The 23,749-nt window shown below is 40.0% G+C and overlaps 1 protein-coding gene across 6 annotated transcripts in view; it reads left to right on the top strand.

Annotated features, from left to right (window-relative positions):
* CPQ (carboxypeptidase Q) overlaps window positions 1–23,749 on the top strand; it is a 529,074-nt gene that overhangs the window by 450,081 nt on the left and 55,244 nt on the right. For all 6 annotated transcript variants that reach the window (XM_043879137.1, XM_043879138.1, XM_043879135.1 and 3 more), the window contains one exon: window positions 408–609. In XM_043879137.1, coding sequence (XP_043735072.1) covers window positions 408–609 — 202 coding nt within the window. The remainder of the gene's footprint in view (window positions 1–407; window positions 610–23,749) is intronic.

Genomic DNA, 23,749 nt, shown 5'->3' with positions numbered 1-23,749 from the left:
TTTTGGGGGGCCTGAACATGGCTAAGGCTATCTGGAGATCCCCACTGTAGAAGAGGAATTGTATCTGGTACAAGTTAAGCTGTTAAGAAAATGAATTGAAAGAATATTATTGATAATAGCAATAATTAAGTAATTTAAATATGGAGCTTTATATTTATTTTCATTGAACTTAAGGAAACTCTTTCCAAGTCAACTCAAATTTGGCAGATCCCAGGACGAGTAAGTTTGCATCTCAGAACTGTTAGTAACATGCAAACCAGACCAGACCCCAAGTTGAGCAAAGCCTGATGTGTTTTGGCAACAACTAGTGAGGAGATAAAGTCTCTGATTGTTGTTTTTTCAGTAACTCCCAAAGAGAAAGCAGAGTTGCAGCAGATATGAACCAAACACTTATCTCTTTTGTTTAGGCAAATAGCTCCAACTACAGCCTTGTGATGGAGTCTGACCTGGGGACCTTCTTACCCTCTGGGCTGAAGTTCACTGGCTCTAACTCGGCCAGGATCATCATGGAGGAGGTCATGAGCCTGCTGCAGCCCATCAACATCACACAGGTCCTGAAGGCTGGAGATGGGACGGACATTAACTTCTGGATCCAAGATGGAGTGCCTGGTAAGAGCAGAAGATGAGGTTGGGGTTCTTTACATACTGCCAGCGATTTAAAACAAAGTTTCTGTTCTAACATGACACAACAGATACTGGTAGGTCAATTAATACACGAAAACCCTTAACTTTTGTCTACAAGATATAATCTGATGATTTCCAATATTGGGATAATGATACTCCTTTATATTTTTTTATCCATCTGTCTGCTCTTTCTAAAGTACAAGTTCCTCTCTCCAAGAAATTCTGATTTAATGACTCAGGGATTGGGCCTAGAAATTGGTTTGGTGTTTTTAAAAACAGGTATAAGGTGATTGTAGCTCAAATGATCTCCTGACCAAAATTTATGAAACAGAGTAGAAGACAACTCAGTTCAGTTCAGTCGCTCAGTCGTGTCCGACTCTTTGCCACCCCATGGACTGCAGCACGCCAGACCTCCCTGTCCATCACCAACTCCCAGAGTTTACTCACACTCATCTCCATTGAGTCGGTGATGCCATCCAACCATCTCATCCTCTGTTGTCCCCTTCGCCTCCTGCCTTCAATCTTTCCCAGCATCAGGGTCTTTTCAAATGAGTCAGCTCTTCACATCAGGTGTCCAAAGTATTGGAGTTTCAGCTTCAACATCAGTCCTTCCAATGAACACCCAGGACTGATCTCCTTTAGGATGGACTGGGTGGATCTCCTTGCAAGGGACTCTCAAGAGTCTTCTCCAACACCACAGTTCAAAAGCATCACAATTCTTTGGTGCTCAGCTTTCTTTACAGTCCAACTCTCACATCCATACATGGCTACTGACTAGATGGCCTTGACTAGAGGGACCTTTGTTGGCAAAGTAATATCTCTGCTTTTTAATATGCTGTCTAGGTTGGTCATAACTTTCCTTCCAAGGAGTAAGCGTCTTTTAATTTCATGGCTGCAATCACCATCTGAAGTGATTTTGGAGCCCAAAAAAATAAAGTCGACCACTGTTTCCACTGTTTCCCCATCTATTTGCCATGAAGTGATGGGACCAGATGCCATGATCTTAGTTTTCTGAATGGTCAGCTTTAAGCTAACTTTTTCACTCTCCTCTTTCACTTTCATCAAGAGGCTCTTTATTTCTTCTTCACTTTCTGCCATAAGGGTGGTGTCATCTTCATATCTGAGGTTATTGATATTTACTACTACTGATATCCTTCTAGTTCTAGTCCTGTGCTGCAGAAACTTCTCTGACCCAAATAATTCCCTACCCAAAATCAAAGTATCTGAAATTTTACTATTAGAGATTTATTCTTTGAGGTTGGGAACATTTTGTTAATCATTTTTTCCTAATGCAAAGACTGCTTTAAGAGGTTGGACATAAACTAGTTTATCCTGATCAGGTTCATCAGGTTGATATTTTTAAGACAAGTCCTGGGCAGGTATGAAATTATGTAGTAGGACTAGGCATGGGATGATTACAGGACAAGAAAGAAGACAAACAAATTTCCTTCATAAATTTGCTGAGACTGGCAGTGGGAGAGGGTTATTGATGATATTAGACCTCTGTGATCAGAAGTTGTTCCCTCAACACCATTATATCCATAACCAAAAACACTGTTAAGAAATCTATTTGCATATTATTCTGTACTTGTATTATGCAAATAGTAAGTCTAACTTTTGAATAGTCTTAAAAATTACAGTTTCCAGAACCATTTTTATAGCTACAAAATATTTCACAAAATTTTTTTAAAGTCTCTCTAGATCCACCACACTCTAGCCTTTTTTTTTTTCAGTCTGCAAAATAGGCTTTAACAATAGCATACTGTATGGATTTAAGGTTTTTTTTAAAGTTCATTCTTTAGATATTACAGATTAAAGCATATTTTAGATGTTAAGGTTGGTAATAGTCTTTTATAACTAAAAAAAGAAGGAGCTTTTCTTTATTGTAAGAAAAGGACCTAAATTCTCTCCAGTGGTTTGTGTATATTTTAACCACATTTTGAAATAACTTAAGACAATATTTCCATTTTCAGTGCTGTGGTTCGTCTGTACAGAACTGAGACTCTCTACATATATGTGCTTTTAATCATGATCAAGGTCTAGGGGAAGGGCGTTTGCCCTTTGAATTGTATAAAATGTTTTTGCTTGAATTTTAGATTTTTCTTGACCCTTAAATTTTCCAGAAAGAATCTTCTTAAAATTTCAGAAAAGCCCAGCAAATTTTCTGGGTGGTAAGAAGTGAGAAAAAACTTGACAGGTTGTGGGTGAATTAGAGTGAAGACTGGAGGTGGTTAAAGGGGAGGGGAGGAGCTGAAACCAAAGACAGAAGAACAAAAACATGTGTGCTCCCTCCTGCCAGGTAGCTTCTGCTTTTGTTGCACTGGATACTTGAGAATCAGCTCTAGCTTTATTCCTTCTATGTAGATATTCCATAAGAATGGTTCTATTTGGAATTAACAAGTTGATTTGATTGTCTTCACAAAGGTAAGGAGGGCTTCCCCTCTTGCCACAGAGTAGTGGGGAATTTGAACCCCATTGTGATTGCTTAAGAACTAATGTGAGTTATAATATACTCAACATTTAAAAAACTAAGATCATGGCATCCAGTCCCATCACCTCACAACAAATAGAAAGGGAAAAAGTAAAAGTGACAGATTTTATTATCTTGGGCTCCACAGTCACTGCTGATGGTGACTGCAGCCATGAAATTAAGATGCTTGCTCCTTGGAAGGAAAGCTGTGACAAACCCGAAGTGTTAATTGCTCAGCTGTGTTCAACTCTTTGCAACCCCATGTGCTGTCTCCTGCCAGGCTCCTCTGTCCATGGGATTCTCCAGGCAAGAATACTGGAATGGGTAGCCATTCCCTTCTCCAGGGGATCTTCCCAAACCAGGGATCAAACTTTAGGACTGATTGGATTTCCTGCATTACAGGCAGATTCTTTACCATCTGAGCCACCAGGGAAGCCCCTAGACAGCATATTAAAAAGCAGAGACATCACTTTGCCAACAAAGGTCCATCTCGTCAAAGCTATGGTTTTTCTAGTAGTCATGTATAGATATGAGAGTTGGACCATAAAGAAGGCTGAGTGCCAAAGAACTGATGCTTTTCAACAGTGGTGCTGGAGAAGACTCTCGGGTCCCTTGGACTGCAAGGAGATCAAACCAGTCAGTCATAAATGACATAAACCCTGAATATTTATTGGAAGAACAGATGCTGAAGCTGAAACTCCAGTACTTTGGCCACCTAATGCGAAGAGCTGACTCATTGGAAAAGACCCTGATGCTGGGAAAGATTGAAGCCAAAAGAAGGAGGCAGCAGAGAATGAAGATGGTTAGATAGCCTCAATCTATCTAAATGGTCATATAGATTCACAACTCAGTGGACATGAATTTGAGCAAACCCAAGGATATAGTGAAGGACAGAGAGGCCTGGTGTGCTGCAGTTCATCGGGTCGCAAAGAGTGGGACAGAACTTAGTGACTGAATGACTTAGCGACTGAACAAAAACAATATAATTTACTCGACTCCTGCTAGCTGTCAGACACCCGGTTAGGCTTTTTGCATACACTGTCTTTTTGCTCTAGATGACCATCCTAAGAGTTAGGTACAGTTACTCCTGTTCTGAAGATGAAGAAGCAGACTCAGAGGGACTGAATGACTTGCCCAAGTCTATCTGGCTCTTAAGTGCGGAAGTCACCCTGAGAACAGGCCACTTTGGTTTCAAGGCTGGTGGCCCCTTTCCCACACTATGCAACAACACGGGGCGTCTGGAATGCTGAGATGGTCTTCCAGATCTATGACAGTGTCTGAAATGTTTATCTTGCTCGGCTCTTGCTTATGCAAAGGATTTCAGTTCATTCCTGCTCCAGAATAATTTACCCCTGGGGAAAGGAGTTTGTTATTGTAAATAACTACTTATTTCTTCTCACATTCTTTGTTCCACTCCTCTCTCTATCAGGAAGGTTTATGTAAACTTGGTAGCTCATTTAAACTGCAACTTATGTTTCCTGGAATTCTTTTTCATTCAGTTTAAAGTATTGTAAGATGGAACCAAATTATTGCTGTTTTCCCCTATTATTATTGAGCTATCTTTTGGTATTTCAGGTTTGAGCTCTTCCTGGAAGAAATAATGGAACTGTTTATAACTCTTGTTACCCATCGAAAATTTTAGGAACTTTAGAAAAAAGATGAAGAACCATAGTTAATCTGAAAAAGAAAATTAAAATACACTAGTTGTGTACTCAGAATTCTTGAAGACATGGCAAGTTACAGTGAGTTAAACCTAAAAATAGGACTCAAAATACCAATTTAGTTATGATTTAAATAACTGTTCAGCTCACTTTTGAAAAATTAGTGAGAAATATTTCCAAACTCCATTCATCCTTTCTTCTTTCTCTTTTTCTTTCCTTCCTTTCATTGAACTAATAAATACTTATTGAGCCCTTTCAAGTTGTTGGCCTATCACGTTTCTGTAGTGTGATGACTGAGCCCCACTTTTTTAGTGGTTTTTGTATACTCTGTATCAAAATACTAATTAAGAGCACAGATAGGATTAAAATTCAACATGATTTTCATTAACTATAGAAGTCAAATGGATAAATTTATGAAACGATAATCTTTGGAGAGGAGATAGGATATCCTTCATCCATCTAGGTGATGTCCATGAGGAACAGGAAAACTATCAACATAAATATAAGGCTTTGGATGGGAGGAAAGTTTAAAAAAAAATCTTAGATGTATTTCTCACATAAACTCTCTGTTCTAGACATCTTCATACTCTTGCCACCACCCACTTCCTCCCTCTGCCATACTTCTTCCTATTTTCTCCTCCAAATCCTAAATGCTCTTTAGGCTCACTCCATATTCATCCGTGTCTGGGAATCCTTCTTTAACACAGCCTGATGCTCTATTGCTTTTCTGAATTTCTAAAACACTTCTGCAGCCCCAAGTATGGCACTCAAGTCACACACTAACATTGTCCTTGGGTTACTAGGAATTTCCCTTCATCCTGCCTCCTATACTCAATGATCAGTTCTTTGAGGTCAAGGGTTTCTATTTCTTTGCATCCTCTTTAGCTCTTAGTTTAACTTTGGGAAACATTTAAATTCTTGTAAATATCACAAGAGAAAAAAAATGTAGAAGTAATTGTTTTCTCAACAAGCTTTGGGTCCTTCAGCTTAAAACTGTGGCTAAATTAAAAGATGCTGGGGGGAAAAAAGACATACAGATGGAAGGATGACATAAATTAAGGAGGTTAGAGTAATTATGATTATTTACCTTAAAAGCGTAAAGACTGAGAGAAGATGTTGATTAGTATTTTCTAGTACATTAGTGATTCTTATACCTAAAATGTTCTCTGACTCTCTTTGAAAGATAACGTAAGAGCATCAGAAGTGTCCAAGATGCATTTAGGTTAGTCTCTATTGATTCCAGATAGCAGAGAGGCTTTCAATCTTAAATTTTTGCCTGATTTTCCAATTATAAGGTCTGAGTTAGAGTGACAGGAATCTATTTCATCCTGAACATGTCAGTAATAAGATATAATTCATGGTGCTCAGATGTCCATAAATGCATCCTTCTTGAACAATTTTCTTTAGAAACTCTTCTATAAAATATACATTAATGAAAAAGTTAAATACTCTGTTAAGGTGACCTGAGGGAGGGAGCCCACCATGACTGCCCATCTTCCAATAAGAGTTTCTTCCTCTGCTTCAGAATCTGAGAAGCAGTCTTTTGCTGATGATCTTGGCAAGTAGCAGACAGTGTGCTGGGAAGGATTAGAGAGTGTGTTCTGGGCTCACAACTTTGAACCGCCTGTGCCATCTTGGGCAAATGATGTAATTTTTCTCAACCTCGCACAGTTATTATTGAGCATTCATTTTGTATCACTTTTTAAATTTTTTATTTATTTATTTATTATTTTTGGCTGCACTGGGTCTTCATTGCTGCGTGCAGGCTTTCCCTAGTTGTGGCAAGTGGGGGCTACTCTCTAGTCATGATGTACTGGCTTCTCATTGCAGTGACTTCTCTTCTCTTCTCTTCTCTTCTCTTATTACAGAGCACAGGCTCTAGGGTGCACAGGCTTCAGTAGTTGCAGCCCATCGGCAAAGTAGTTGTGGTGCATGGGTTTAGTTGCTCCGCAGCATCTGGAATCTTCCCCGATCAGGAGTTGAACTGGTGTCCCCTGCACTATAAGGCAGATTCTTAACCATGGGACCACCAGAGAAACCCAGACTGTTCTTATCCTGTTGTAAGGCACTTGGGAATTAACAGTAAAGGAGACAGGCAAGATCCACAGTCTCTACAGTCTAGTGAGTGAGACTGGATTATCTCATGTGTAAAATGGGTATGGTCACCGCCAGGCCCCCACATATGTTCCTCCTCCTTCTCTGTCCTCTCTCTCATTGACCAGGACCACCTTCCAGAAACCGCACAATCATCCAGGACACAGAACCAAACACTCTCAAGTCCTGTTTACTCCAAATTCCTCTTATTTTTAAAGCCCATTCCCTCCTCTCTACCCCACAAACCTTATCTCAGCAGTACTCACTGGTTTTCCTGTTGCAGCCTGCTGCTAACATCTCAGCCTGCATTCTTTGTTCCCTTCCATCTTATTGGCTCACTTCTTCCAAAGTGAACTTTCTAGATTAAAAATCAGGCTATCAGTTGGGTTGCCCTTGGCTGCAAAATAACACAGAAGCTTCAGCTTAGAACAGTAGTAAGGGGATTTTTTAATTTACTTTAAAAAAGTAGGAGTAGGTGGTTACAGAATGCTTAATTTAGTCATCAGTCATACCAAAGATCTTGGTTCTTTACATCTTTCCACTGTGCCATCATCAGCATGAATTCTGTCTTCAGGCTTGTCCCCTCATGGTCCCAAGATGGCTGCAGTTATTCCACAATGGACAGTAATGGAAAAGAGAATGTCCATAATGGTTGGCCTTTTATAATAGTGAGGCTTCATCCAGAAGCTTCAAAGCAAATGTTCCTCATTTTCATTGGCCAAAATTATAACATGTTTGTGGTAATAGAGTGGAATTACCAAAACTGGATTATATTGATTAAGTTTTACTTCCTGAGTCTAGGATGGAGCCCAGTCTCCCCTGAAAATGTAACCTCCTGATGCGCGAGAATAACTGGGATTCTTTAGGAAGAAGATGAGGGTTCCCACTTGTGAGCAGCGAAGAGTAGCAGCATATTTAATCATCTCTCCTCCTTGCTTAAAACCCTTCATTGTCTCCCCCATTGTTCTCCATGTCAGGTCTTTGCTTAGCCTGAAATTCAAGGCCCTTCTGGTTTCACCCTGCCCTGCTGTGCAGCCTCCCCTCTCATGGCCATCCCATTTCTCTCTGTCCATCTCTTATTCATACAAGTCTCGTTCACTGAGATTCGGTGCACCCTGTACTCTCATTTTCCTTGCCATTGGGCCTGCCTCATTCTGTCTTCTTCACCAGCTAATTCCTACTCATCCATGATTCAGCAGCCTGTTCTCTTCTCACAAACCTTCTTTAATCCCTAGCTGTCTGGGTGAGTAAACCTTGGATGTGTTCTCATAACCCTCTCTTCACCTCCTCATGGCAGTTACCCTTTTAGAGCCGTGATTGCAAATTCCTCATCATTTCCAGCACCCAAGGAGTGCCTGGCCCTTGACAAAATGGCCTGAATCAAATGATGAATCAGTAGTGTCTAGGTTTGTAGGAAGAGTGAGATGTTGTATGAGAGGTTTGTAACCTGAAATGCCATAAGTTGTGATTACTATAGTAATAACTTTGCTTCATCAAGCTGTCCTGTTATGTATTGTTTTTAAAATCACATTTTAATTTCTTTCATTTTTTAAGAATAGTTCAGACTCCATAGGGTAGTACCAAATATGCAGATTACTCAGAATTTCTCATATTTTCCATTTTGCTTCTTTCTGATACTTTATATGGCATTAAGCAGAACTAAATTAAAATGTTTCATTTCTACATTTCCAAAGGCCTTTCTTCTAAAATTTTCCAAGAAAGGAGAAGACCAGGGCACAAATAAGAATGTACAGTAAATTGAAGGTTCAGCCTCTGGGCCCAGGGCTCAATGTTTTCCAGTCCCAGATGGAATAGTGCAATATAGTAGTTCTATGTCCCCTGCTGTCCCTAATGAAAAGATGCCTCTTTTGTGGTAAAAAAAAAAAAAAAAAATGAAAAAACAAAAACTTAGCGCTAGTGATGTGTGAGAGAGTGATGCTGCATGGTGAGTAGACTTCACACCACTGGGAACATGAAAAGGACACTCCCTGGTTTGTGACTATAACCCTTATTTACATAGTCCAGCAGTTTCATTCCATCAGCAAGCCTGTCTTGAGTGCCTACTATAAACCAGGCACTCTGGACACTGAGGCTAGAGCATGAAAAAGACCAGCTATCTGCCCTTGTGGAGCTTACATTGTAGTGAGAGGTATGGAGAAGGCAGTAGGAAGAGACAAACTGTAACAAAGATATCCAGAATGGAAAACAAAACAAAACATTAGAGAGTGATAAGGGCAATACAGAGAATTATAGCAGGGGTATCACAAGAGAAGTGACAATTCCCCTGATTTTCCAGGAAGAATAGAATTTTGTGGGATGGAGAGGGAGTACATTCCACAGGAAAAGATGAGGATACACAGGACTAGAGGTGAAAAAGTTCAGTGGGTTCTTGAAATGATGAGTAGTCTGATTTGGCCACCCCCTCAGGGATCACAGGCTTCCCTGGTGGTTCAGATGGTAACAAATCTGCCTGCAATGTGGGAGACCTGGGTTCGATCCCTGGATCAGGAAGATCCCCTGGAGACAGATGGCAACCCACTCCAGTATTCTTGCCTAGAGAATTCCATGACAGAAGAGCCTAGTGGGCTACAGTCCATGGGGTGGCAAAGAGTTAGACATGACTGATCAGCTAACACTACTAATACTCAGGGATCAGAGCCTTGTCATGGCAAAGGGTCTTGCATAACTTAATGAAGCTATGAACCATACTGTGCAGGGCCCACCCAGGACAAATGGGTCATAGTGAAGAGTTCTGACAAAACGTGCTTCACTGGGGAAGGAAATGGCAACCCATTCCAGTATTCTTGCCTGGAGAACCACATGGATAATATAAAAAGGCAAAAAGATATGACACTGGAAGATGAGCCCCCCAGATAGGAATGTGTCCAAGATGCTACTGGGGGAGGAGCAGAGGGCGATTACTAGCAGCTCTAGTAAGAATGAAGGGACCGGTTGAAAGAAGAAACAATACTCGGTTGTGGATGTGTCTGGTGGTGAAAGCAAAATCTGATGCTCTAAAGAACAATATTGCATAGGAATCTGGAATGTTAGGTAAACTGAATCAAGGTAAACCGGATATGGTCAAGCAGGAGATGGCAAGAGTGAACACTGATATCTTAAATGGATGAAAATCAGAGAATTTAATTCAAATGACTATTGTAACTACTATTGTGGGCAAGAATTCCTTAGAAGAAATGGAGTAGCCCTCACAGTCAACAGTAGAGTCCAAAATACAGTACTTGGGTGAAATCTCAAAAACAGCAGAATAATTTCAGTTCATTTCAAAGGCAAACCAGTCAACATCAGAGTAATCCACGTCTATGCCCCAATCACTAATGCTGAAGAAGCTGAAGTTGACCAGTTCTATGAAGACCTACAAGACCTTCTAGAACTAACACCAAAAAAAGATGTCCTTTTCATCATAGAGAGTTGGAATGCAAAAGTAAGTAGTCCAGAGGTACATGGAATCACAGGCAAGTTTGGCCTTCCAATAAAAAATGAAGCAGGGCAAAGTCTAACAGAGTTTTGTCAAGAGAAAATGCTGGTTACAGCCAAACACTTTTTCAACAACCCAAAAGATGACTCTACACAGGGATATCACCAAATGATCAATACCAAAATTAGACTGATATGTTCTTTACAGCCAAAGATGGAAAAGCTCTATACAGTCAGTAAAAACAAGACTTGGAGCTGACTGTGGTTCAGATCATCAGCTCCTTATTGCAAAATTCAAGCTTAAATTGAAGAAAGTAGGGAAAACCACTAGACCATCCAGGTATGACCTAAATCAAATTCTTTGTGATTATGCAGTGGAAGTGATGAATAGATTCAATGGATTAGATCTGGTAGAAAGAGTGCCTGAAGAATTATGAGCAGAGATTTGTAGCATTGTACAGGAGGCAGTGACCAAAACCATCCCAAAGAAAAAGAAATTCAAGAAGACAAAGTGGTTGTGTGAGGAGGCTTTGCAAATAACTGAGGAAAGAAGAGAAGCAAAAGGCAAGGGAAAAAGGGAAAGATATACCCAACTGAATGCAGAGTTCCAGAGAGTGGCAAGGGGAGATAAGAAGGCCTGCTTAAATAACCAATGCAAAGAAATAGATGAAAACAATAGACTGGGGAATACTAGAAATCGCTTCAAGAAACTTAAATATATCAAGGGATCATTTCATGCAAAAATGGGCATGATAAAGGACAGAAATGGTAATGACCTAATAGAGGCAGAAAAGATTAAGAAGAGGTGGCCAGAATACACAGAACTGTACAAAAAAAAAGGTCTTAGTGGTCCAGAAAACCACGTTGGTGTGGTCACTCACCTTGAGCTGGACATCCTGGAGTGTAAAGTTAAGTGGGCCTTAGAAAGCATTACTATGACCAAAATTAGTGGAGGTGACGGAAATCCAGCTGAGTTATTTAAAATCCTAAAAGATGATGCTGTTCAAGTGCTGTGTTCACTATGTCAGCAAATTAGGAAAACTTAGCAGTGGCCACAGGACTGAAAAAAATTTTTCATTCCAATCCCAAAGAAGAGCAATGCCAAAGAATGTTGAGACTACCACATGAGTTGTACTCATTTCACATGCTAGCAAGGTTATGCTCAAAATCCTTCAAGCTAGGTTTCAGCAGTTTGTGAACTAAGAACTTCCAGAGGTACAAACTGGATTTTGAAGAGGAGCCAGAGATAAAATTGTCAACATCCATTGGAGCATAGAAAAAGCAAGGGAATTCCCGAAAAACATATATTTCTGCTTCAGTGACTGTGCTAAAGCCTTTGACTGTGTGGATCACAAGAAACTGTGGGAAATTCTCTTAAGAGTTGGGAATACCAGACCACCTTACCTGTGTCTCCTGAGAAACCTGTATACACGTCAAGAAGCAACAGTTAGAACCAGACATGGAACAGCTAGTTCAAAACTGGGAAAGGAGTATATCATGGCTGTATATTGTCACCCTGCTTATTTAACTTATATGCAGAGTACATCATGCAAAATGCTGGGCTGGATGAATCACAAGCTGGAATCAAGATTATTGGGAGAAATATCAACAACCTCAGATATGCAGATGATACCACTCTAATAGCAGAAACTGAAGAGGAACTAAAGAGCCTCTTGATGAGGATGAAACAGAAGAGTAGAAAAGCTGGCTTGAAACTCAACGTTCAAAAAACTAAGATCCTGGCATCTGGTCCCATCACTTCATGGCAAATAGATGGGGGGAAAGTGGAAATAGTGACAGAAATTCTTTTCTTCAGCTGCAAAATCCCTGCTGATGATGACTGCATCAATGAATTTAGAAGATACTTGCTCCTTTCAAGAAAAGCTATTGACAAATATACACAGTGTATTAAAAAACAGAGATATCACTTTGCTGATAAGGGTCCACATAGTTGAAGCAGTGGTTTTTCCAGTGATATATATGGATATGAGAGTTGGACCATAAAGAAGGCTGAGCCCCTAAGAATTGATATTTTTGAGTTGTGGTGCTGGAGAAGACTTTTGAGAGTCCATTGGACAGCAAGGAGATCAAACCAGTCAATTCTGAAGGAAATCAACCCTGAATATTCATTGAAAGGACTGATGCTAAAGCTGAAGCTCCAATACTTTGGCCACCTGATGCAAAGAGCCGATTCATTGGAAAAGACCCTGATGCTAGGAAGGACTGAAGGCAAAAGGAGAAGGGGTCAGTGGTAGATGAGATGGTTAGATAGCATTACTGACTCAATGGACATGAATTTGTACAAACTTCAGGAGATAGTGGAAGACAGAGGTAGCCTGGCATGCTGCAGTCCATGGGGTTGTAAAGAGTCAGACGTGACTTAGTGACTAACAACAACAACTGATTTGGCCACAGTTTAGTTTAATATAGGGAAATAGAGCTAAAAACTAAAAAGGTCTCTTGGGACCCCAGTTGGACCCTGACTGTCATTTAGGAATTTGGGATAGCGAAAAAGTTTTGAAAGTTTAGAACAGGAAGGAGACGAGATAGGGCTCAATTCCCGCCCCTGAGAAGGCACCATCTAACCCACAGCATTGTCCTTGAGAGACTCAGAACAAAAACCAGCACATCTCATGGGTTGGTCTGCATGTCCTCTAGCAATTTCTTGCTAAAATTGCACTGTTTTGGATGTTTTGCTACTTGACGGACTATCCTATTGGAAAGACGAAGAGAGTAGTCCCATAAAACATTGCTCCGTGATTGGCAGTGGTAGCAGGAGTTCTTAGATGTTAACAATGAAGTCTGACTATAATTGGACATAATCTGCCTGTTGAATCTCCTTTGAGTCAAACAAATCTTTGAGTACAGTGACAGCTCATCGATTTCTTTTGAGCTCTTCTAAAAATATGCTTATCAATTTAATTACTTTAATAAGCATAGGATTATGGAAACAGAAAAACATCACAATGCAAGAGATATTGGTAAAATTGAGTTTCTGATTGAGTGAAGTCTTCTGACTATAGAAGTAAATTCTATCTCAATTATGTATGATAGATTCCTTAGATTATGTAATTTCATTGGCTTAAGATCCTTCCTTTTTTTTTTTTGGTCTCAGTATTAAAGTTCAAAAATGGCTACTTAACCTGATACTTTTCTATATTCCCCTCATGGGTATTTCTAACAGTGAATTAAGTCTCTCTATTATCTCATTTTTATAAGAAAGTGTGAGATTGCCTAATTCTAGGTAACTAAACTTTCTTTTCCAGTATGACACTTGGTATCTTAATTGTCCTTCCAGTTTGTACTGCATAGGTCAAAAATGGGTGAGCTCTATGAAATCTATTAGTTGTGGATCTTTGTGATGTGATGAGCTGTTGCCTGTAATAGGACCAGTTATGAAGTGCATCCTCAGTATTCTTTCTTTTCTTCCTTTCTTCCTCCTTCCTTCCTCTTTTCTCTTCCCTTCCCTTCTCTTCCCCTCCTTCCTCTCTTCCTCTGTCCCTCCTTCTCCTCCTCCTCTCTCTCTTCCATCTTCCCCACCCTCTTCGCTCCTCCCTCCCCCTCCCTTCCTTCCTTCTCTCTCTCTCTCTCTGTCTTTCTTTCTTGTTGCAATGGCTGCAATAACCTCCTGACAGTTAAGAGAACAGAATTGTATGTAAAGATGGGCATGGCTTTCATCAGGGCTTTCATCACCGAAAACTATCCAGTTATGAACAATTTAAACCTACCTGAAAATGTTTCTGGACACATATTTACAAAAATCCACATTTTTGGCAGAAGTGTTTCATTAAGTATTAATGATACCATATTTAAAGCATGAAGATCCTCATAGATATCATTTTAATATCTTTAGTCAATGCTATAGTGCAAAGCGCAAATGGAAGGGTCAGTAATTCCACACTCACTATTCCTGACAGAGGATTTTACCTGAGATATCCAATTATCTGACATAACTGTAGTCATTTGGCATGTTAACTTCAGTTGCTTTAATTTTTCATTTTGTGTTGGTGTAGACCCAGATATGTGTTCAGGTTATAGCTGTGGTTCACAAACCCAATTGAACTTTAAAATCACCTGGAGGCTTTTAAAAACATGTCGGCACTTGGGCCCTACCCTGAAAGGTTGAGATTTTATTGGTCTGGCTGCAGGGCCACAACAGTTCCACGAGTTCAGGGAGAGCCACTGACCAAGAACACCATTGTGCTCCACGTTGATAGGTGCCTGCTCTACTTGTGGAGACTTGGGGCCTAGAGAGAGGGCTGGAGAACACTGGCTCCAGAAGCCACCCGGAGGTTCCGATATGCAGCCGGACTTGAGAACCATTTTGAAGTAAAGCATAGCCTAGGCCTTAAGAGCATGGAGCTCTTAGGAGCCATGTAGAAATGGATTCAAAATCTTGCTTTTCTCTCTAGCTGTGTGACCTTAAGAAAGTCATTTCACCTCTTGAAACTTCAACGTCTTCATAAATAAAATGGTGATAATGATACCATCGCATGAGAGTATATGGAAAAAAATAAAGACAATCCAAGAGCAATGCTTGACACAAAGTTAACTCTCAAGAAGCCACTGTCACTATTTCAGTTATTACAGCATAATCTCTGTATTAGTCCAGACTCCTGCAGTGCTGAGTGACAGAAATCCAACTCCGAAGACCTGAGACAGAAATGGAGACTCAGCACACCACAGGAAGAGGAGGGCTGGATCTGGTCTCACGGACTCAGGCCTTTGGATGCTCTTAGCACTTGCATCCTCTCTCTGGTGCTTATTCCACCTTCTTTCATGCTGCCTTCATTCTCTCAAGCCAACTGTCTCCGTAGGTGCTAATCTATGACCTTAGGCGGCTTAAAGCTCAAAGGCTTCGATCTTTACAGCCTTTTTAGCACAAAGAGTCTAGTAACTCATCACCTCCAACTCAGCTGGGAAAATCACAGTGGCCCAGCCTGGCCCCTTTGCTCATCCCTGTGGCCAAGATGCACCATCCTTAAAGTGGGGAGAATCAGTGATGTGCAGGTAGACAAACACAGAAACCACCTGTATTTTCACTGTTAAGACCTGATTCAAAATATGTAAAACACAGAAAACCTCTGCTATCTAAGATCTATTAGCAGATAGAAGGACAACAATGAAGTCCCAGAAGCAATTAAAAAAAAAAATATATATATATATATATAAATATATCCTGAATTTATAACACCTAATCTCTCAGCTCTTCATGACAGAAGATGAGTTTAGGGCAAAAAAAAGCATCCCTTCACCTTTTCTGGCTCAGCTTACCTGAGACACTCAGGTAACCAGGTAGATGCAAAACTGGATAAACTGATACCTCACTCCCAGCAACCCACGTGATCTAACACCGGAAGTGCTCTCTGCCGCCATTGCCACCCCCACGGTCTCACCTTCCTTCCACAAATGGGAAAACTTAGCAGACTTATTTATAGGAACGCAAATGCTACAAATGCTGTCAGTATTTATCCAAGAAGAAGGCAATGAGGAAGAATGTCCCAAAAGACGCAGCCATACTCTCTTAACGTTTGCATTGTTCTAACCACTTATCTAACATTTGTGTTAGAGAGGTAGCAAGTGTCGTAGAAGAGCAAACAGGCTTCGTAGCTTTTCATCTCTGTACCTTTGACAAGTCATTTAACTTCTGTGAGCTTCAGATTCCTGATCTGCGAGGTGAGGGCAATAATACTGCACAGGACTATTGTGAGAATGAAATGCTTTTGATAAGTGATGATGTATTTGAAAGTCAATTACACTCTACACAGTTGATCTTCAATAAGTGGTTTCAGTGTTTGGGGGCTAGTTTTATACTTTAAAGAATTACTGTAGAGGCCTTGCTGTGAACATGCTCTTATGTGTTTAGACCCCGGAGAGAGGATGACCTGAATATTATAGGAAATATTGCAAAAGATGCATGAGTTTTATTGGTATTCACTGACCTTGGGGTTTTAGCATGCTTACTTTGTGGTTGCGCAAATGAGGGATGAAAACTGCTGACATTCACCGCAAGCGACCCTGGTACTTGACTGGTTCAACAGCATTATCTAGGAAAGCACCTGACTCCCTTCATTACAACATGGTGAACGCTGTGGAGAAGGAAGCAAAGAAGGAAAAAGCCACATGTTAATACCGTTAGTAGCTCTTCTATGTCAAATGATACTTCTGGGATTTTGAGGCCTCTTTAATGTTTCTATTCAGCCAAAGTAAATTGATTATGGGTTGATAAAAGTTGGTGGGAGGATTATATAAGTGAGTGTGTAAAAGCCAACTGGCTCATGGCCAAGGACACAGATGGCACTCTGACTCTCTTGGGCAACATCGAGTTCTGGATTCTGTACTGTGAACAGAGTAGGTATCCTCTGCTGGCAAGGAGCCTCATCACAGACAATTGATATTCAGATAGTATGCAGCAAAAAATATATACAGTGTGCATCTTCTCTGACCTAAAAAATGGGAGAATTACATTTCTAAGCTTCTTCTAGTGTTGACTTCTTAACCTAAAGCCCATATTTTTCCAGAAGTGAAAATTGCTTTTGATAATAAAACAGAGGTGTTTTAAATGAAAGAGAACTGAGATTACATCTACCTTTTAGGAGCAAGAGATTAAATAGCACAGAATTGCCTATATCAAACAAATATGAATAAAGGTCAGCTATGGATTTTAAATTGTTCAGAAGAACGGTACTTCAACATCACTAAAACGTAGGGAGCAAATTGATGAGGATATCTCGGCCATGAAGAGATGTATTTTCTTAATATTTTTTACCGTCTGGTCTTGGTACAATTTTATCTCAATTTCTGCTAATACAACCATATAAATGCCTGATTTATACAGCTTAGGTATCCCATGGCAACATGAGCTTGCGCTTCTGTCTTTCATTTCCTTCCTATCCCTCCCCTTCTTTTCTTCTTGAGAGTGGCCAGAAGACGGTTCCTATTTTCAACTGTTGAATCTGTTTATGAAAACTGGAACTAAGCAGTTTAGCACAATTAAGCAGGGTGCCTCATTCATCAAACCTTCATTTTTCTAAGATTCTCAGCCTATCAGTCACCAAAAAAGCATTTGTTAAGTGGAAGCTGTATTTCTAGTCTGCTGGCATGCCACATCTGTTGACGATTACGGGGGCACACACGGTGCCGTTCATGTCACGGCATGTGCTTCCCTGCGCCTCGGGTCATGGGCCCTCAGGGACATTTACAAGTGTGTGCTTTTTAACTGTCCTGGAACTAAAGGGTTTAATTTTGCATGATAACATGTTTATGTGTCTTGTAAAGGAACTAATCATTCCCTTTTGCTTTCCCTTATTATGGGGTATGTGTGTGTGCGTGTGTGTGTGTGTATGTGTATCTGCACCAAAAAAGAACCATGCCATATAATAAGTATAAAGACCTTTTTCTACATAACCACCCACTTTTCTTGTATACTGCTTCTTTTATTTTTTTATTTATTCTTTTGTTAAATAGCACATTTCCTGGCTTTTCTTGGATTTTATCTGTTCTTTGAATACTACATAATTCTTATTTCATTTATATTCTTAGTCAAGATTTGGATCAAATTTTTCAATATGTGATCCATGTGATTAGAAATCACTGGGATTCCCCTGGAGTTATGTTTTCTTTCTTTCGGACCTCTAATTGACCTGAGAGCATATGGCCTTTCTCATTCTATAAACTGTATTATTCAAGAAGTATCTAGAACCTAGAAAAGTGAAGCTGAATTTACAAGTCATCCATCTAGGTATTTTATCTCTCTAAGTCTAGCACCTGGAATATTTGGCAAAGTCCAAAGTATTGACCTTTATTCCTGCTTTCACTCAACTATTTAGCATTGGGTATGCATGACTATAGGAATACTAATTTTGTTTTCATTTAAGACATAGGTACTTTTGGACATTGTACCTCTTATTAATATTATGAGCAATAAAATGAATTAGAGTAGAAGAGCTACCTCAAAGAGTTATTTAATGGCTGAAAGAGAATTAGAAGAGAAAGAAGTTCAGACTGAGATTAAAGCCAGTGGTAATTTCATCCATGGTGGATAACAGTGTTTCTTAATTTTTAAATATTAAGTATGTTGTAATGCTTAACTATCCCTAATATCTAAATGAATTACCACCATATTGGAGAAGGGTGGAAGTGACCCACAGATACTTTAGTGCTTGTTGAAGAGGAACAGCTCAAGGAGTTTCGAGAATTCTACAGAAGAGAGAAAGCTGTTACATCCAAGTTACCACATCTTTCAAGTGGGGAAAACAGGATGCACAAGCATGCCTCTTCTCTAGCATTAAATTTTGCACCGGTTTGCTATTAAACACAAGGATTTGTGAAGGAAGCAATTCTAATTGCTTGGCACTTCAAAAACTTGTTCTGCTGTTCAGTGGGTTAGAAACAGTTTGAAAGTTTGATTGCATTATAAGTCATGCAAATTTACCTGTGATTTTTGCTGTACACCTAAATAATGTATTATTCAAATGCAACTATAGAATTCTCAGAGGGGAAAAGGAAGCTAATATTTATTGAAGATCTGCAAGATATTACATTCATTGTTTTATCTTCTCCTCTTAATATCCATGAGAAGATACTGCTGTTTCTGTTCTACAGATGAGGAAACAAGCCAGGACTGCCTAGGAGCATTCCCCTGACTGGTATGAGGTGTAGCACGATCTGACATCAGCTCTGCATGACTGCAAAGCCTGTTTCCTTCTCTGCTGTTTTTGCATCCCTGGGATATTGTTGAAAACAGCAGAGTGGCAGCTTCTTAGTTCACTTAGGGTTTGCAAGCAGTGCAGCCTGACTTGCCAAAGACACACACGCAGCTTCTAACCTACAAATCAACTTGAGGCTTGATTGATCTGGATTTGAGTCTAAATTATCCCATAGATCAAATAATGCTGCATCCAGTCTCTAGTTTCTACTTTGTAGCCAGCTTAAAATGTCTCAAGACTCACGTTGTCCCAGGGAACACGAAGAATGTCATCTTATGTTAAGTATATGCTGTGCTGTCTCATATTCATTAAATGTATGGCACCTAAATTAAGAATCCTTCAGGTTGGTTCTTGAACTGGTATGGGAAGACCCCATTTTGAGATGTTTCTACACAAAAAGAAACCTACCACTGTGTATTGTTTCCAGCCCTCTTAACTATTATCCCCAAACATAAGAGGAACCTAGTTTCTTATGGAAGCTTTTATGGAAGCTTCTTATGGAAGCTTTTAATGAACCTCATTACTTGACAATTAGTCAAATGTCTTAAATACGGCATTCCTTCATTCTTTATTTTTCCGCTTATGGTTATATGTTAAAGTTCTTTGGCTGGTGTTTGCCCCCCAGGTGGTGGTAAATGACCATGACTGCTAACAGGCACAGGCGCGTGCTAACAACTGCCTCATACATATTCAACAGGGGCGCTCTGTGTGAAGGGCTGGGAAATTAGGTAACTTGCCAAGTCTTTCCACATCTAATATCTATGATAATGGCTGCAAATTACATAGGACAGAAGGAATGGCCTTGCACTGTGAAAGAATGAGAGGGAATCAAGATAGCCTCTGGCCCCTGGCTTGGGCAGGCAGCTGCCTCCGGAGTCCACCTCTCCTGGCCCAGAGAGCTGAGGTCACCCTCAGCCTAACGAGCTTTCAGCCCTGCCTAACGAACAGTCCTTTCTCAGCAAGTCCTCACCACCCCGCAAAGTAGCAGGCTCTTCTCTTTATTTTAATCTTTTGTTATAATGGTAATTAGCATTACATCTTGAATAGTAAATTAAGAAATCCAAAACAGAATTTTAAATTTTAAAAGCTTTTCCTCTAGGAATCCAGTTGCATTAATTTTGTGGACGGGAGGTAAGCTAAATTGGCCAAGTTTGTGCATTCATTACCTCATTCTAATCCTCAGCATCACAAATGCAAAAGGCTGTCATTAAATTTGAGAACTGACAAGAACTGGGATTTCTCAATATCAGTGTTGAAAGATTAATTTGAAAAGATCTCACTAAAAAACACAAAAGGTTATTGCTAACATGGGATATTTTATATTCATAGTCTGTAGCTGGTTTTAAAAATACCTATTTGCAGAACCTGATTGAGAAAGAAGTTATACATTTAGAGCACTTTATCAAATTTTAAATTGAAATAGTTATTATTTTGTTCTGGTGAGATGCAATCACAGTTTATAAGATAATATCAGAAGTTTCTTTTCTCATCAAAGTATATTTGACTTCCAGTTATTAAACATTTTACATCCAAACAGAAGTTAAAGAGAGAAAAAGGAAGAAAATTACCTTTTTTTTCACCTATTTTCTTCACACTATGGTTTTAAAAGAGAAAGTACTTAGTTCTTTAATAATATTTCATACTTTGTGTTTGCCCTAAAATTACTGATGGCAAAAAGGAAATAGTAGTGATGAAAGGAGTGGTAATAAATTTCAGGTAAGTATAGTTAATTTTCACCCAACTATTTGCCAAGCTGAAATTAGGGTAAAAAATGTAAATATTTCGCCTTTGATCAATGGAATTTTAATTTTATAAGTGGCTATATACCTTGATGTATACATCTGTAGCACATTTTAAACATCTGTGTTCAAGATGACCATTTGGGAAAAGGAAGCTAAAAGGCTCATTGACTTCACTTAATACCTGTTTTCTGGTTCTGTATACTGCATTCAGATCCCAAATGAAACTTTTATAAAGAGAAATTTTATACAAGTTGATTACCTTAGTTTAAACTGTTACCTAGAATGGCATTTTAAAAACCAGAATGTGATTTTGCTGTGAGTTTTTAAATGTTATACAGTTGTTGAAGAACTGAAACTTAACTGGTTTCAGCCATGAAAATGAGAATAATTGAGACTGAAATGCTAGACAGGCTGATGATGGTCTCAGCTCTGTTAACACAGGCCCCTCACTCCCTTGTGTTGCTTTTATTAGTCAGGAGAGATCTCTGCTTTCAGACCTAGGGCTTGGTTTCAAAAATGCTGCTTTAGGGTAACAGAGTGGTTTGTCGCATTATTTTCATCACACTTGATTACTTTTAGCCATAGATAGCTTAAAAAACTTGATTAAAACTAACTACATATACAGGAAGAAAATAAATAGGTTGCCTAAAGCATAGCTATAAAAAATATAAAGTCCAAGCTATGCTTGAAATAACTTTTATAGGTGAGCCTTCTATTAAAAAATATAATAATCTACAATGTTGCACTCCTAAGATTCCTAGGCAGCTATTGCTAATAAGAAAATTACATTGCTTCTGCCTCCCCTTGCTGTACATTTGCTTCTTTCCTAAAAGCACAGGCCTAGAAGCAATTTTAATGATCCAGAATATATCCTAAGGCCCCATTTCAATCAAGACCAGACCTAAAGCCGCAGATTCTGCTAACATCAAAATAGCCGCTAGTTCTTGCTATTAATACAGGGATTACCTGCCTGCCCCATGAGTATAAGAACAGCAGTTTTGTTGTAAGAGGATCTGAAAACCCTCTGGATCCCTTTATGCTGGAGATCTCTTTATTTTGTAGTCAATAAAAACTAAGAGGGCCCCTTCTGACATTTTTGTTTGGTGACTCCTGAATTAAACATTTGCCACTTTTTCCTTTTCAGCACTATTCCTAACAAGTAGAGGATAGGGGTTCGAGGTGTTGATCCTTTAACTTTGAGTGGTTTTTGCAAACACGTGCTTACCCTGCACCAGTAATATTCAAACAGTGCAACTAGGAAGCTCTCGGAAAGCTTACTGAAAGTGCATATTCCTGAGTGTCATGTCTGAAACACAATTGTAAGTCTGTGGTGGGACCTGGAATCTTCATTTTTCTCAAGTTCTCCTGATGATTAATAAGTAGAACATAGGCTGTCTGGGAACCATCCTTTGATGAAGAAGATGGTTTCTGACTTTTTGCTCACACATCCAGAACTAGCAAGTATCTGCTGTAGCCACCTGAGGATTAGGTGACCTAGGCAGTGTTTTCCTGGGTTTATTGACATCATCAGGTTCAGTACCAAAGGCTACTTTGCTGAAAGCAATTTAGTGGCTACTGCGAGTGCCCTGGTGTGGGAGGACCTGGGTGAGTTCCAGGGCCCTGTTGATGAAGCTTTGGCAGTGTTGAGCGAGTTATTATCATGACTCAGTTTTCTAGTGATGAGTGGAGATAATTACCTTTGCCTCCTACCTATCTCATACCAAGGCTCTGACAAATGTTGAAGCACAACTTGTGAAAAGAAGCTAATGCCTATGTGCTGGTGCAGTTACATAAGTAACAGATTTCCAGAAACCAAACACCTGTGGAAAACCTATCCTTTTTCCTTATGTTTTATAATATTGTCCCTCAGTTTTAGATGATGGTTTGTAAAACTACTTCCGCAGAGACTTTGCCCATAACTTTCAACGTTTCCCTTCGTCCTGTCTCAATTCATTTCTATAAAGGTATTGAGATGCCAGATTACGTGTCACGTTTCTAAACCACCCTCTGACTGGTGCCCTTGGAAATTTTACATTTCCCATGCTCAGAAGCTAGGAAGTCAACCATATTTGACTCACCAAAAATAGCAAACAGCTGCTGAGCTAGCCTGAGCCAGTGTGTGATAAAAAGTCAGGTGAAACCACAAAGCCTTCCCAATCACAAGTCAGTGTGTGGGTGCCTGTGTATAGGACTTCATGCAAAAGAGACGGGGCCGAGTGAGGGAAAGCTCTCGAGTGGCTCTTTGGAATTGGAATTTTTGCAAGGAAGCCTCCTTGCGTCCTCACTAGAGGAGCCTCTCTCGTTTTACCCACTTCTTCCTTTCCAGACACTGTGTGAACTTCACTTCAGAGCAATGTGCTGCGAGAGTTCTGTCACGTCTGCTTTGTCGACCCAGGGAGATGCCTGTGATGGAACCAGGCGAGTTTAACACTCGTTGCAATGAGGGAGGGCACATCCCATGAGGACCCTTGAGGCATCTCAGTCAAAGGATGTTAGAAAGGACTTGGGAGATTCAGGGTTTGGTGAGGAGAGGGTTTGGGAAGGTCCAAGGAAGTTTGAGTAAACTCTGGGAGTTGGTGCTGGACTGGGAGGCCTGGCATGCTGCAGTCCGTGGGGTCGTAAAGAGTCGGACACGACTGAGCGACTGAACTAAACTGAACTGAAGGAAGCAGGGCTTTCCTCTAACTTGGTTGCCTTCTGGAAGAGTGACGGTTCAATGACTGGGTATCTTCAGTCTCTTGTTGGAAGCAGACCAAATGCAGACTAACATGAGTAAAGAAGGAACAGTCACTCATATTACTCAGAAAAGGGGATGTTTAGTATTTTGTGGCTTGCACAGTAACTTTGTTCTGGTCTGGACTTATATAGAACAATGAAGTGGCTTGTTTTTGACTCATTTTGTCAGTCACAGAATGGTCTTTCTGACGCTGGTGTTCTGTGAGGTTCTTGATGTGTCCAGCGGGAGAAGGAGATGGCCTGGCTTCTAACAGCCCTGCCACCTACCTGTGAGTGTCA

This window comes from Cervus elaphus, chromosome 21 (genome assembly GCF_910594005.1).
Source record: "Cervus elaphus chromosome 21, mCerEla1.1, whole genome shotgun sequence".
Lineage (NCBI taxonomy): Eukaryota > Metazoa > Chordata > Mammalia > Artiodactyla > Cervidae > Cervus > Cervus elaphus.
This window is presented reverse-complemented; position numbering and strand designations above follow the sequence as displayed.